This window comes from Lepisma saccharinum, chromosome 7 (genome assembly GCF_977018435.1).
Source record: "Lepisma saccharinum chromosome 7, izLepSacc3.1, whole genome shotgun sequence".
Classification (NCBI taxonomy): Eukaryota; Metazoa; Arthropoda; class Insecta; order Zygentoma; family Lepismatidae; genus Lepisma; species Lepisma saccharinum.
In genome coordinates, this window is record NC_139235.1 from 14,119,131 (window position 1) to 14,136,409 (window position 17,279).

Sequence of the window (17,279 nt, forward strand, 5' to 3'; positions counted from 1 at the left end):
ACTTAAAACAACAATTCAATTATTTTATATGCTTACTTAATATTGGTATTTTCCTTAAAAGTACATAACTGTAGCAATTAATAGTGCATTGGCTTCTTTTATATTTACATACAATAAATGCACTGTGTACACACACAGAGAACTAAATGCATCATTTCGATTGATGCACCAGAATGCATCGATTGATGTACTAAAGTGTGTTTTGTAGCTTCTTCAAAGAATCAGATTCACAGTTGATGCGTTTGGGTGTTTTTTGTATGTCGTGAAAGAAACACCAAAGTGCATCATTTGATGCAAGTGATGCTTTAATTCAGTCGAGATGCACTTTAATGCATCAGTTGATGCACCTTGATGCACCTTCATGCATAATTTTGGATGATGCACTTAAACTTTTGGTCTGAGCTACAGACTTTATGTAGCTACAGACTTTATGTAGCTCAGACGAAACGTTTAAGTGCATCATCAAAAAAGATGCAGGAGGGTGCATCAAAACGCATCAACTGATACATTCAAGTGCATCTCGACTAAATTAAATCCTCACTTGAATCAAATGATGCACTTTGGTGTTTCTTTCACGACATACAAAAAACACCCTAACGCATCAACTGTGAATCTGATTCTTTGAAGAAGCTACAAAACACACTTTAATGCATCATGCATTCTGGTGCATCAATCTATAAGATGCATTTAGTTTTCTGTGTGTAAAACGCGTTAAGTTCCATCTCGTTATTGAAGTGTCAGGTTTTGAGTTCCTCTCCGGGCACTCAAATTTTTTGCGGGTGTCTTTTCATCTTGACTAAATTGTAAACATTTCTTGGTAATGATCAATGTTCACTATCAATAATTTCTTTTTTCGCCCAATGTAAACAAATATTTGGTTACCAGAAATCATTTTTTCTTAGCCTTTCTTTCATTTTCTTGACCTTTTCCCCCTTGTACTTAACACTTATTTAATCGCCCCCTACTGAGGTATAGTTGGTAGCTAAGAAAACAGTTACCATTATTCAAAGAAAAACCGGAGCAAATTGACAATACCGGAAGTATCTCCAATTGCTTTCAAATTCGGTATACTCACTAATTTTGGCCTCGTTCTCACGAATATGCAGTTAACATTTGGCGGTCAAGTCTAGAAATTGCAAAATAAGTCGACAAAAAGTGGGTCCGTGAAAGGAGTAAACACCTTTGATTTATGAAGAAAACAACTATTTTTTGCAATGATTAGCGCTTCAAAACCATGTTTACGATCACCCTTAATTTTAACTATGCTTGCCTAACCTAACCTAACCTAACCTAACCTTACCGTGAATGGTTCGTGGGGCAAACATGTTTTCCACCTTTACGCAAGACTCCATTTTCTCACATGCAAATGAACGCTCCATGCAACGGGTCTCACTTATTCCACAACACTTGAGCAACGTTGTGTTACTACTATGGTTGAAAGACCGTTGTGCGGAAAGGAAGACGTCTTCATGTCAGAAATGGTTTCCATGTTAGTGTATGGAGAATCATAGCGGTAATTGACAAGCTTATTTTACATTTTCTAGACGTGACCGCCAATTTTTAACTGCAGATTCGTGATTACGAGGCCAAAATTATTGAGTATGCCAAATTTGAAAGCAATTGGAGATACTTCCGGTATTGTACATTTATACCGAAGTACCAGGATAAACGTACCAATAATAATTATTATTATTATTATTATTATTGCTATTATAATATTATTAGTAGTAGTAGTAGTGTCAAAGGCGTTATTATCCTTGTAAATTACGCAAGAAACAGGTAGAAGTCGGTGCTAGAGCATTTGTGTTGGAACAAACGATTTGAATTATTTTTTCAACACGTTCAATTTCAGATTAATAATGGAAAACAAGCACACAAACTATTTTTGAAAGACAGAAAATACTTGATAAATGCATTCCGAATATAATTCTTTTTTTACATTAACGTGTATAATTTTCATGCACGTTGTGCGTCTCGCACATATGCAACATGCAGCGACGTAAAATCAGAAAATACATATGCAATGTGCCAACACTAAATTGTGTACGTATTCAAAGTTTCTTTAATGCATATATACACAATATATACGTATAGGGTGTTCCGTATAGGACGCCGAATTAGAAAATTAAATAAAAATAGGGTAGGGAAAATATCATGAAAATAGTTATATTTCACATATATGTAAGCAGTAACATCTCCAATTTACGTATGAGAGACAACGTCAGGCATATGTCCACCCCTACTGAGTCTGCATGCATTTATACGCTCTACAAAATTATTGATAACCCTCCCGCAGATGTCTGTCCCGATGCCTCCAATCACCCTTACGAACGAAGCGAGAAAGAAATTTTTTAGATCCAATTGCTTTTGCAGACTGAAATCAATATTGATTTAATAGGGCGCAAATAATTCCACGGGGCGCCATGGCATTCTCTCTTTTACAACTTTTCTCATTTACGTCGTTCGGCGCCCAGGGCCGACGGCCGACCCCCGCCTAGCTACGGCTCTGAACTTAATAAGAGTAAGAAAATCAGGCATTGCGAGCGAATCGAGCAAGTAAATTTTCCAAAATGTATTTTTATTTGCATAAAATTTGAAAATTGGGGCGGTAATTACACCTTGGCCGTCAATGTTTACCCCCTAGAACTGATTTCCCTCCAAGGTTTGGGGGCAAAGCCACCCTGTGGTTGCGCCACTGATGCCCACATAACTTTCATATTTTTATAAAACTTCACGCACATAAGAATGTAATTTCTTAAGAAACATGTGTAAAAATCTTAACCGCAACTCAGCTCAATATTAGATTTCCAAATATTCAATTTTATCAAATCCCAGGCAGTACAGATACGATAACAGAAAATTCACTATACTGTAAAAAAAAAAATAGCAAAAATTCTTTGCCACAAGCATAATTTGTTCACTTTTCTTAACTTTCTTGACCTACCTGTTGATTTCTGGACTTTTCTTGATGTTCTTGACGGTTAGACACCCTGTTATTCCAAATAAGCTCCTTTTGCCTTTGCATGCAAGCCGACAATGATATAATCAAATTACACAGAAAATATTATGTATACTGCATCTAGGTATAAAATTGGGACAATTAAGCATCCCGAAGATATCTCTAGGTGAAAAACCAAGACTGTCGCGTCAAAACAGGGACGTCTGGTCGCCCTACTTATTAATTAACGTATTCCTCCATGCTCTTAAGGCTGACTGGAGAAAGTGTAGAAACCGTACTTAAGATTCTGCAAATGTGCCAATTACGAAGTGCCATGGCGTGAACGGAGTCTACACTTGATCAGCAAGCACTAGGTTCAGAGCATGACCGGAAGAGCAACCTAGAATCTTCTAGGGCTAAGTAATAGCCAAGACTTTGGAAGATAACGCGGTTAGACAATGATTGCAAAGGACCAAACACATTTATAAACGATAATTTCCTCCAGACTTAACTTTTTTGGTGGAATGGAGGGAGTTTCACGGGTTGTGATTTGTGGTACAAATTGCCCCATGCCCGAAGTGGCAAGTAAATTACACATTCATTCCTTAATGCCGCCATCACGCGGTGTAGCAGTCGTGTGCAAATTGCCTAATCAGTTCCTTCTTTTCTCCAAATGAAGGCTAACGGTGTTGGCGGCGTCAATATTAAAATGTGCCGAAATGCGAGAGGAGGGTTATTAAGCGGCGGCGTCTCTGCGAGAATTAATTATTGTGATTACTGCCCGTGCCTTGGAGATTAACGTCTAATGGCCCATTCACTTTCCGCGGATGAGAAATTGACACGTCAAAGCAATATTTCAGACTGGGGTGAAGTCCGAGGGCTACTGGCTTCAGTGCAGGTTGGTACTGATTTAGTCTGTCAAGTACAGGATTTCTTATTACTATGAATTATTCCTTGTAGATTTCTTTTGTTGTGCAGTGTATTTCAAATGAGGGAATGAAATTAATGTATTGTGTATCAAATTGACACCCATCTCACTCTAGAATAGTGTAAACATTATGTAGTATGCCAGATATGTAATTAATAACATCTCAATTATTATCTTGTAACAAAGCATACCTCCCAATTAATGCCATTTCAACAGAAACTGCTTCCCAATTAATGCCATTTCAACAGAAACTGCCTCCCAATTAATGCCATTCAAACATAAACTGCCTCCCACTTAATGCCATTCAAACATAAACTGTTTCCCACTTAATGCCATTCAAACATAAACTGTTTCCCAATTAATGCCATTCAAACAAACTGTTTCCCAATTAATGCCATTCAAACATAAACTGTTTCCCAATTAATGCCATTCAAACCAAAACTGTTTCCCAATTAATGCCATTCAAACCAAAACTGTTTCCCAATTAATGCAATTTAAACAAAAACTGCCTCCAATATGGAGTTGTGTAAACAGAAACCGCCTCCAATATGGAGTTGTGTAAACAGAAACCGCCTCCAATATGGAGTTGTGTAAACAGAAACCGCCTCCAATATGGAGTTGTGTAAACAGAAACCGCCTCCAATATGGAGTTGTGTAAACAGAAACCGCCTCCAATATGGAGTTGTGTAAACAGAAACCGCCTCCAATATGGAGTTGTGTAAACAGAAACTGGCTCATAGTTGGTGCCATCTACAACCCTCTACCCAGAAATTGAGATGGTACTAGTGAGTGGCATTGTGCCTCATCCTGGTTGAGTTGTCATAGTCGGGGCCTCGCAGAGGAAACGGCCCTGCCTTGTCTTGAGGTATCGTCACGGGGGAAAGTACACACTGAAACAAGTCTTCCTTCAACAACGTGAATGGTGAGTATGTTCGTAGGATTGATAAGTTGATTAAATTGGATTTCCTTCAATTTGCATTAGTTTGCTTTTAATAATTAATTTGTCATTATTTAAGACTTACGTTGTACTTATTTAGTTGTGTAGAAACTCTTTCATTACTTCTCTTTGGCCTACCAGTATTCACTCTCACTGGCCCACTTTAATTTGATAAAGGGGATTAATGTCCAAGTAATGAATTTGTTATAATTACGTATTACTCATGAAATTAAGATGTTTGATTTATAGGTAATCGGTAATGAGAAGATAATAGTTCGATTTGTTAGTTGATTGAAGTTTTCTTTATTGTTGATTAAATAATTGTTAAATAAATGGACTTATTTTCAAGACTTTATATCTGTAATGTGTAAGCTCTTGGAACAATGGATTCTGTTCTGTACACTGTATGTTTCAAAATGTTATTACTGTCTTGTTATAGATAAAGATGAATACTCTGAAATTTTGTCCCTTAATGTGGGGCGTTACCCCCACACCCCCTATACGCCTTCATGGCGTGGTGCTATGCACAGGGGAGCACTTTACTTTTTTACTTTTTTAATGCAGCAGAATTACAGTGTAAACAAACTACCTCCCTATTGTTGACACGTAAACCGAAAGTACCTCCCATATGGCGTCCTGAAAGCATAAACCGCCTCCCAAATGGTGTAGTGTAAGCAGAAACCGCCTCCAAAATGGTGTAGTGTAAGCAGAAATCGCCTCCAAAATGGTGTAGTGTAAGCAGAAACCGCCTCCAAAATGGTGTAGTGTAAGCAGAAACCGCCTCCAAAATGGTGTAGTGTAATCAGAAATCGCCTCCAAAATGGTGTAGTGTAAGCAGAAATCGCCTCCAAAATGGTGTAGTGTAAGCAGAAACCGCCTCCAAAATGGTGTAGTGTAAGCAGAAACCGCCTCCAAAATGGTGTAGTGTAAGCAGAAACAGTCTCCAAAATGGTATAGTGTAAGCAGAAATAGCCTGCAAAATGGTATAGTGTAAACAGAAACAGCGATCCAATTGGTGTCGTGTAAACAGAAACAACCATCCAATTGGTGTCGTGTAAACAGAAACAACCATCCAATTGGTGTCGTGTAAACAGAAACAACCATCCAATTGGTGTCGTGTAAACAGAAACAACCATCCAATTGGTGTCGTGTAAACAGAAACAGTCTGTCAATTTTTGTCAACTAAATAGAACTTTGTTAGTTAAAATCTTTCCTTACTTTTTAAATGAAACTTTCCTTGTAAAGTGAAACCTTTTGGTAAGCAAAATGTTTCGAAAGTCTGTCGGTACGGACAGTTCAAGGTGCTACTAAGTTTGTGGTTTTGGATATAAATGTAAAATAGCCATATGTTAGATCTTGTTAATACATATTGCGAGCTGTGTTGTAAAAAAAATGTAGAGGATGTTGTGGGTGCACTTTTAACGGACACCAGAGACGAGGATTCCATAAGGCATCTTCAATGCTGCGCTTTTATAAGTACACCGTGATTTCTATAATGTCTGTCTATTTCTACTTTGAGTAATTTACGTCACTACTCTACCTCTTATGATTAATTGCAAAGATACGACGATTGATGGATCGATGAAACAGGCATTGAACACACACACATCCACGCATTTCCAGGATTTGAACGTAGGGCATCTAATGGCCCAAATATCAGCATCTTCATGTAGAAAACCCTGGACCGCATTCTTGCAGATTAAAAGGGCTCCGGAGCCTTGACTCACAGCCAGTATACTGATTTGTGGGGCTTGTTCTGGTCCTGTCCGTGCATCTTTGTGATTCTCATTAATATCGTTTCATCACCATTCATCCTTATCTTCGAGATGCTCTGACATCGAAGCTCAGAGGCTGGCAACATTTGGTTTTAAATTAGTCCATGGGCTCCTTCAAAATCTACTATGCTGTCAAGTTTGTTTTTGGTATGTTTACATTTCAATGCTTTCAAACAACAAAAACACCAGTTCCAAAAGGTCAATCGATTCTGCTTTTACTTACGTTTTTGGAGATGACAATCTTCTTGAAGTCATCTTTCTTGATCTTGGGCTCGTTGCCAACGGTCTGCCTGAACAACTGCTCCAGCCACTCCAAGTTACCCTTCTCGAACCCAGAGCGTGGTCTGCAAAAAAAAAAAAATTCAGTCAGTTGCTATGGTAGCGAGTATGACAGTGTATTGTTAAAGGAGCCATTATTAGCACAACAAACAGCACATTTTTATCTACTACGGTCATAACCGCCACAACTATTTAGACGAATTAAGTTTAAAATACCTCGTAATATCATAAGACCAAAATGGACAACATCATTCAATAAGACGTCAATAGTGTTTTGAAGAAAGTGAAAGTGTTGGAACATATATATAATAGTAATAGTGGCGGCGATTGTGTTCAAAAACTGCGGCGGCAGCCCCCATGCATGAACTCGGCAACTCTGGCTAGAAATCGCAAAACTACGGGGTGTGGGCCAACAAAATAACAACGACGACGACAGTCTTTTAATTGACGTAGACATATGATTCATGTTCAATTGTTGGACTTTTATATACACTGTCTTTGGTTTTTATTTGTACATGAGTTTCAGAGACCGATTCTGTTTCCGTCCTCAGGATTGTTTATTTGTCTGTAACTTGCTACCTGTCAGTGGTCCTCGAACACAGGGTGTGTTTTCGGAAGACGTCAATGTGTGTGGCTATAGCTTGAAGTGAAAAATAAATGCAACAGCGAAAGTTTACCATTAATCGCAGTATCAATGTAAAACTATGTTACCATTTGACAAAATATCTGTTCACAAGAAGCAGTGCTTTGGAATTTTATTGGAAAGTTATTTCTTTAAGACACTGACTTACAGTTACTTGGTTGAAGAGTAAACGAACTACAGCTACTCATTTTAAAATATAACTCAGTTGCAGTTACTAGTATTTCAAAAGTAACTAAGTTACTTTTAGTTACTTTTCAGTTGGAAATTTTCTTGGAACCACATTAAACACAATAAAGGAGTATTAATTGAAATGAAATGAATGTATGAAAACTTGCATGTGTTTTATAGATATATGTTTTTGATTTTTGTTTTTGATACATAAGTTTTCAAATATACAGGGTGTATCAAAAAGAATCATCCGATTTCGAAGGGCTATATTTAGGAAACCAATGAACATAGAATCTCGCAGCCAGTTGTACAATACATGTTGTAACATCAAGTTTTACTTACACTAGGTTTTGATTTGTTGCAGGTAAGTGCTTTACTGGTGCAGCTCAATCTTTAGTCCGCATCAATAAGGCAACCCAGCAACAGGAAGCATTCTGCGTTCTCCACTTCAACAAATGTGAGTCCGTTACAGCTGTGCAGCGTGAGATTCGTCGTCACCACCTACTGCTCACAGTATTCGACGTTGCACAGTTGTAACGAACTCACATTTCTTGAAGCAGAGCATGCAGAATGCTTCCTGTTGCTGGGTTGCCTTATTGATGCGGACTAAAGATTGAGCTGCACCAGTAAAGCACTTACCTGCAACAAATCAAAGCCTACTGTAAGTAAAACTTGATGTTACAACATGTATTGTACAACTTGCTGCGAGATTCTATGTTCATTGGTTTCCTAAATATAGCCTTTCGAAATCGGATGATTCTTTTTGATACACCCTGTATACCTAGGTATATTGTCACGTTCCCGGTTTCAGCTCACTTGATATACGTATTTACTACTGGCTGATTTCCAGGCGTTGCCCGGATATTTATTTATCCCAATCATGTATTAGACAGGAAAATAATGAATTCCAACTATAGTGTAAACTGTAACTAATTGTAAATGTGATCCTGAATGTCATCAATTAGCTTAGACACTCCGAAAACTATGGATTCGACACTAATCTAGGTCATTTGTGGCATTTTATTTTTCACCTCCTCTCACCCCCATGCCGATAGGTGATGAAGTTGAACCACATTGGGAGTGTCACGAAAACTATGGATTCCACACTAATATCGGTCGGTTTCGCAACACAGCCTGAATGTTAGACAACCCGAGAAACACTATCGATCGTTGTGCGTGATTGCATAGGGTCACGGATGTATATGTCTGTGCAGAATTTAATATCCGTCGATTTCAATTATTTTTACATGTCACCCCTTCCCACCCCACCCCTAAGGGTGCCAGGGGTGTCTTTCCCCCAAAGTATTCTTTCCAGATTTCAACTGATACGTGTACCAAGTTTGGTTGAAATTGCTCCAGGAGTTCCGAGAGTTATGCCGGAACAAACAAACATACACCCACATACATCCATTTTTATATATATATAAATAAAAAATAATATATACATAGATAAATATTATTCCTTCTCGGAGAATTCAAGACGTTCCAGCCACCCCAGACGTGGGAATAAACAATATCTTAATTTACCCAGTCAGTATTCCATAAAACTTTTGCTGAACTTAATTTCACACGACTGGAATACAAATAAAAATCTTGCGCGAGTTAAAATTATATTATTAATCTTCAAATTTATTGCTAGAGTTCACTAATTAAAACGTTCATTTTAAAATTAACTTACATCAGCCGTCAAAATCAATAAATCACATCACCTAGCAACCAACACTCAAATATCTCAAGGTTAGTCAATAACCATTGGAACAGACTACAAATTTGCCTTAGACAAAGTATGACGTCATACAATTACACAAGTATCTCTTTTAATAACAATATATAAATTATGTGGGCGCGTAACAATATCATTACAAGTAAATGATGGAACAAGGACCGAGTTTCATGATCATTAATTTTATTTTACTGGACTACCGAGTTCTAGAAGAATGCAGCAATCCACTTACAACATTGAAGTCCATGCGCTATTAGAAATGACGATTCGCAATATAGCGTGGATGTTCTAAGTTCAACATGAAACCAAGCCTAGCCGCCTTGCCTTAGGCGATTTAACGAAAACCCTTTCACCTGAGCATCCATAGAATACATATTTGGAAGCATAGTTGCCAAATTTAGCCTTTTCCTCAAGTTACAAATTTTCAACTTCATAATTTAAGTGTGATGAAGTAACTAGCTGTTGATATAGTTACTTCAGTTACAAAATAGTAACTCTGTTACATCCTAGCGTCGAATAACATGGGTACCTGGGGGAAACCCTGGGGGGTAAAGGCGGTCAGGGGCGTGATGCTGATCACATCACCCCCACTCACGACCGGATCAAGAAAGTGTGGGGCGTTACCCCCATACCCCCTATACGCCTTCATGGCGTGGTGCTATGCACAGGGGAACACTTTACCTTTTTTTTTACATCCACTTACTTATACTAACAGTTAGAATTCCTCAAAAAAGTAACTTAGTACAAGTAACTAGTTACTTCCAAGCGCTAGTGCACATGTATTTGTAATTTTGCATACATTCGTTTTGCATCAATTGCAACTCCTTTTCGTTAAGAAGCGGCACTCCCCATTATTTTCCGCACCCTGTCATATACGACTCTTCTCAGATATATTTCTACAGTTATCGAAATGGAAATTTCTACGAAAACTTTACTTTAGTTATCATTGTGTTAACAACACGCAAAAAATATCGAAACGGGCCTATTATTCCATCTTTGCTGTAGTCTAAAAGAGAAACCATTTTTCCTAGAACTGTCCCTTGTACTACTACTGTCGGATTAAAAATTATGGATACTCGAATTTGGACTCCAATTAAAAAATAAGCAGTAGACTATTATCAAATCTATATTCAGTGTAATACAGAAAACTACGATAATGCGATGACCAAACTCCAATTCGACCTTGATGCTATAAAAAATTGGTCACGGAGGAACTCCCTTCAATTAAATCCAACAAAATCTTGCTTCATGATCATAGGAACTCATGGTACACTTAAAAAACTTCACAAAAATGCACCTTCTTCTCCAACTCTCGGCAGTATACCGTTAAGCGAAGTGGATACATGCAGAAACTTGGGGATTATGTTCGATAGACACTTAAATTGGGAGACATAAGTAGAATGTATTGTGAAAAGCTGTATGGGGAAACTTAATTTTTTGTATCATTTAAAACATACTCTGGACGCTAATGTTAAAGATCGCCTTATGCAAACACTCGTTCTATCCGCACTAGACTATTGCGCTCCAGTGTACAGTAATATCTCCCAGGGCCTAAATTATAAACTTCAAAAAGTATACGTTTCATATTTAACTTAAAAAGAAAAGAACATGTATCCCCCTACTTAAAGAAACTTTCTTGGCTAAACATTAACAATAGAAGAAAATACATAACACTCACCTTGATGCACAAAATACTTAAGAGTGCCCCCCCCCCCCAAAATACTTATTCGATAAGATCTGCTCTCGTAGAACTTTGGTGGAACATAATATCAGCAAGAAACACAATCTAAAAATCCCCAAACATAAAACCGCCACCTATAACAAGTCCTTCATTGTTACAGGGATAAGGGAATGGAACAAACTGCCTGCACCATTGACTAACATTATTTGCCATCAAAGTTTTAAGAAACAACTAAAGAACTTACTATTGTCCCAACAACTACATTAACCTGAATATGTAAACAATGGACATTTCCACTCAATTTTTTTTACAACAATTTTAAAAACTACACCCTGGAAAAATGACCCCTGCAAGTTTTCGCGTTTCTCTGCGTCCAGTTTAAGGGAGAAACGAGACTTCCAAAGTTGCGAGGCTAGCGTTGCGCTGAAAACACGCCGCCGCCATGTTAATACGTCACGCCTTAGAGAGAGCTCGTTTGTCGTCTGCTTCGAGCGTCCAGTTCCGGATGGGTAGCCCACGGTGAGCGAACACGTGCAGCAGTTTTACAAATCTGTACCGATTTAAATAATGGAAGAAGGAGCGATAGGAGAAAGGAAAGCTATGCTTTGTAATGATCATTCTTCTATGAAATATCAGTGCTGCTCACGTGCAAAATAAATGAAAGGGTTCAGCTGCGTGTGTTTTTTCAGGCTATGCGAAAAATATTGCTTATAAAATTGGTTGCTGACCAGACACTCAAAAATATTTTTTAAACTTATATTTATCGAAATTTACCGTAACCTATGTAGTGCAAATTAAGAATTTTCACATTCTTCACTTTATTTATAAAGCCTATTTTACTTTCTTTTCCATAAAGCAATTTCAGTTTGTGTTCCATTTCTGTTGCGCAAATTATGATCAAATATTTTTGTGCAGATAAGAGAAAATACACTGAGAAGATTTCATTAGATGCACAGTACATGTATATACTTAGTTTATGTATAATTATTACAAGGAAATAATATGTATAACCAAGGGCGTATTTAAGGGGGATTCATCGGGTCCAACCCCCCCCCCTCTTTTTTTTTTTGGTTCAATAAAATTGCCCGAGTTACCTGTTCTATCCGCTTGTTCATAAAAATGTCTTCGGACTTATTTCATTCTCTTAAATTAGAGACGAATAGGACGGGATACGGATGGGAAGGAAATTTCGTAATTCCACACACCAGATGGGACTGCAGACCACTGTCTGCAATTTCCTGATAGTTTCGTAATTTCTTCGATAAGAAACTTCATTGATACTGTCAAATCAGTATTTTTTCCCCCTCGAGTCATCTTAAAGATATTTGGTTTTTAAAAACGCAGTGACACAAGATGAACAGAAAAGTATCAATACTAGAGTGACTACATACACACAACTTTGTCGGGTCCAGTACCCCCTGCTCCCCAACAAGCTTCCAGCCAGCTGTGCCCTAGATTTTCACTTACGAAATAAAGCAACCCTAATCATACCAAAAGTTGATCCATCCACCCCCTCCCCGTGAACTATAGCTATATAGGCCCATGTGTATAACAATATCCCATACTGAAATGGTATATTTTGAATTTTGTACTGCGAAAAAAGCCGCCTCATCGTTACCCCGAAACGCATTAATTGGTTGGTTCACAACTTTACCACTAAGGATCCTATCGAGACGAGACATGGCAGCCTTGGTCTCGTTCTCGTTGAGAGTTGTAAATGTCTGTTTCGTGTTTATTTGTAAATGTCTCATTGACAGTCTCGTCTCAATTTATAAACATCCGTCTCGGTTTGGAAGGGCAATTCTCGTTTTCGTCTCAAGTCTGGAAAAATATAGAATTAACAACGTATGCAAAGACATATCATTATAAATACAAAAAAAACTTTCTTAATATATATATATTTTTTTTACTTCTAGTTTCGACGGTACGAGCCCTCGAAAACTGAATATTATCCTGCTTTTATATGCAAACCAAACTGCAGATTCAGAATTACCAGGAATGAACTGGCGTTGTAATTATTATACACAAAATTCATGATATATCTGAGGAAGTCGCATGTTCCAGGTTTGACTCTCGACCTGGGCATGACTGTTTCCTTGTGAGTGATATTTCATTGAACTGGAAATTGTTACATGGGAGGATGTTTGCTCGAGACTTTGGGAACAGCTAAGGGGATGCTTCTATTGTTAATGTTAGTGTTGCTCACGAGACGAGACATTTTCCGTCTCGTCTGATAAAAGGAGATGGGACAAGTGAATGTTTTCGAAATGAGATGGGATAGAAGAAAAAGGTTCGTCTCGTATCGTGGCAGCTTGGGTGATACTTGGCCACCTGTGCTGAATCTGAAATATTCTCAATAAATAAATAAATAAATTGTGCAGTTGGTGGTAGTATGTGTGTGTGTGGTGGGGGTGTACTCCTGCACCCCGACTTCGAATACTCTTCTAGTCATTCATCTTCATTGGAGCGATTAGCCAAAAGTGGGAAGAAATGTGATGTTAGGGAAGATACATATAAATGAACCATGCCAAGGGTCCCGGGTTCGAATCCTGGTCGGGCTTGGTTGTTTGTGAATGTCCATTCATCAATTTCATCATTTCATCACTCATCCCCATCTTCGCAAATTAGCCAAGAGGCACAAAACGCGAAGTAAAATAAACTAAATCAATCAATCAATAAATTAACCATGCGTTCTCATCGTTGCGGTTAAACAAAGTGAACGGAAAAGCGACGTAAAAGTAGGCTAAATACAAAAAATTGCAATAGATATATATTAACTGAAGAAAACTGTCATTTATTGCAGGAAATTAAAAAACACCGTACCTTTTTATACCGTATGACCTCTTATATTGCATAAATTGGCGCGTAAACCAGTGTTCTAAAAGTATTATCTTAAAATTTGCGAAGAAAATATTATGACGAAAATAATTGTAATTCCAGAAAAGGCATTCCTATAACATTAAGTTCTTGCCAGTCAGAACCAACCTACGTATTCGCAATGAACAAGGCTGTTCACGTGTTCAGCCATTGACTGTTACAAGTTTTGCTTTGTCACCCTAATGGGAAAACCTTCTACCGAGTGGCTGAATTATAGTAAATACTGCTATACTGCTAGGGCATAATTCATCTCCAAGAAATGGAGCACAGATTTTTGCACTGGAAGTTGCAAGATACTTGTTTTACAAAATAACAAGTGAGTTTGCCGTCGCTTCCGCGGCTCATGCTACGTTGACGGGACGAGCAGAAGCTCTGCCTGCACGCATTTCTATGTGATGACGTCAGAGGACCTCGTGTCTGTGGAGAGGACGTTTTCAAATCCGTGACGTAGGAGGTGAATTTCAGCGGTGTTTGAAGTCGTGTTTCTCGAGAACCAAAACAAATATCGCCGAGATATTTTGCACATCTCATGTTTGTGTCATTATCTGTAAAATGAATGGATTTAAAACGTTTTTCATGTCAAAGTGGAAATGTCCATTGCACCTGCACTTATACATCACACAATGAATACCTAATACCCCCCCGCACACACACAATGAACTACTGAACACTTATTACTTATCTTTTATACTTATCAATTCAATGTATCATTTTATTATTGTATAATCTTTATATTATCTTTATTGTATTATCATGATCAATGTAATTTTTTCTATGTTTTTATTCATTTATTGTATCTTTGACAAGGGTTGGTTGTAAGAACGGCCCACGAGGCCGAAACACGCCTGCTTAAATAAAGACCATTCTATTCTATTCTACATAAAAACAAGTTACATCACAATTTAGCCCATTCAATTCTGTATTAAGCTACGACTACTATTTTCTTTCGATTATGTCTTTGATTTTTATCGTCGTGAGTACAAAAAAGTGCTGTTTTCGTATTTTCCAAATGACCACTCTCTATGAAATTTTATAAATAAACGTGTGGTACGATCGTGAAGACATTTAAAGACAGTTCAGGTAGAAATATTTTTTGTGCAATTCCTAATTTTCAGATTTATTTTATGCGGACAAAAATAAGTTCTTATAAATTATGTGAAACAACTTTTTCTTAGTATTGGGTAGTACTAAAAATACGATCTTGTTTTGAAGCTCTTTGCAGTTCCTTTCAAAACTCATTACTACTGTAAACTCACATTGCGAAACCGATTATATAGAGATTAATATTCAACGGAGTAGCGATGTGCGTTGAACGTGGCAACATCGCACGCGCTATCTCTACCCCACTCGCAGTGACAACCTGTGTGATCCGGTTCAACGCACATCCCTGTTCAGTTGGCTAGCGACAGCGCGTGCGGTGTTGCAGAAAAGAGTCAGAAAAGCGAAGTAAAATAAACCAAATCAATGAATTCTATTAACTTTACTATTATTACCATTCCAAAATTGAACCTCTGTTCTACGTAGTACATTCCGGAAATCATATTTTTGCATGCCAACGAGAATATGGCGCCTAGCCCAAATAGGTAGAGTGGGGTTATTTACGTAACATGCCTGGCTGTTCTGCATTTGCAGCTTGAAAGCGAGTCATAACTCCCGAACTCACCAATCAACAAGTGAAGCGCTGAAGTCATCTCAAGCACTCTTACTCACGCTCTACACGGTAGGTAGGCTCGCTGGCTAGACCCGTGCAGTCAGCTAGAGATGTTATGAATATAACTTGACTATACTTTTCTATCCTATTCTGTTATTCTGGGTATCCGGTGCTCCGTAACTAACCCTACATGCTCTAGCCATCGTGTTGTTTGTGATTTCATACAAATACAATGTAAACTGAACGGATTTCTTCCACATGCGCAATTCAAGAAAATGTTTAGCTAATGAAACTAGATAAACGTAATGACTGTTGCAAACCTCTACTCAAAAACGACCTTCCAGTAATCTAATCTATCCTGAGCTGAGTCACACACAGGTTTCTGGAATGCTGCCAGTGGTACCATACATTTTCTTCTTGCAAATTAGATGCAGACATTAAACGCTTCGAGACATATCATGATTGGTTAGCACAAGAGTTCATCGTTTGCTCGTTTACAGCGCGATGAATATCAGACACTTCACTCTGCATCTTATTTAACGACATCATAAAAACTTGCGCAATCCTCAATCAATATATAATGGCCAACGAAAGAACACACGTCAAACAAAGGATACCGTATGTCTTACTGATAACGAAGACAATGGAATGATAATATGCTTCGATTTCTACGACATTAATTGCGAAAAAGTTGTTGGTTGTCTCTCTTCTCAAGGTTCGTTCTTAAGCTAGTGACTATAAAGATTTTTAACCGGTCCACAATTAATATTACTTGAAGATACAAACAATGCTTTCACAATGCTAGGTCCATTGTCAATTGGTAATTAGGTAGTGCAGAAGAGAAACATGGAAACAAGTTTTGTGCTAGTATCGTATAAAGCCCGTACGGGTTTTTGGGATCGAACTTAGGCTGCGCCAGCCTAAAGTTACTCGCTTATGTGAGAGGTATCTTTTATATGTAAGGGTACTCGCCCCTGTGAAATAAAGAGTACACGAACGACATTCACTATTTAACGCATCTAATCATGGGCGTCGCCAGAAATTTTTGCGGGGGGGGGGGTTTGGTAAATGATAAAAGTTGAAGAGTAGAAAAATAATAAGTATTATTACCACGGTTATAAATATTATTATATAATAATAAATATTATGAACTATAAAATAAATTGTATTCAAATAATAATAATAATAATAATAATTATTATTATTATTATTATATAAATGGGGAGAGATAATCCACCAAACGAGTGAATAATATAACAACTATTTTCCATTATTTATTTTGCAATTTATGAGGTTAGTATCTGAAATGAATTTTGATATTAAATCTTGCACGTCTCGTTCAAGAAAAGGCTTTAAATGTTAGGGGGAATTGTTTTTCATAAAGTTTGTTGTGTGACATCTCATCAATAACTGTAATTATTGAAAATTTGAAAACTGTGGAACCATTTTTTCTTTGGATGAAATGGTAGAATATAACCTTGTTCACGTATTTTTCACTCAATGTTTTCCATCCAATGCATTTTTACTTTGATTATTCTGTTCGAATACTAACTAAATGAACTTTAATTCTGTTGTTAACAATAACTTTCGGCTTTCTTGTATCTTTAAATGAACGATGTCAATTTCAAAGGGGGGGGGGGTCCACCGACTCGTTCGACCCCCCTTTCGACGCCCATGCT

At 37.6% G+C, this 17,279-nt stretch overlaps 1 protein-coding gene across 4 annotated transcripts in view; it reads right to left on the reverse strand.

Annotated features, from left to right (window-relative positions):
* The window catches only part of Nox (NADPH oxidase), a 390,569-nt gene that overhangs the window by 54,966 nt on the left and 318,324 nt on the right, over nucleotides 1–17,279 (reverse strand). For all 4 annotated transcript variants that reach the window (XM_083125014.1, XM_083125013.1, XM_083125017.1 and 1 more), the window contains one exon: nucleotides 6,802–6,922. In XM_083125014.1, coding sequence (XP_082981140.1) covers nucleotides 6,802–6,922 — 121 coding nt within the window. The remainder of the gene's footprint in view (nucleotides 1–6,801; nucleotides 6,923–17,279) is intronic.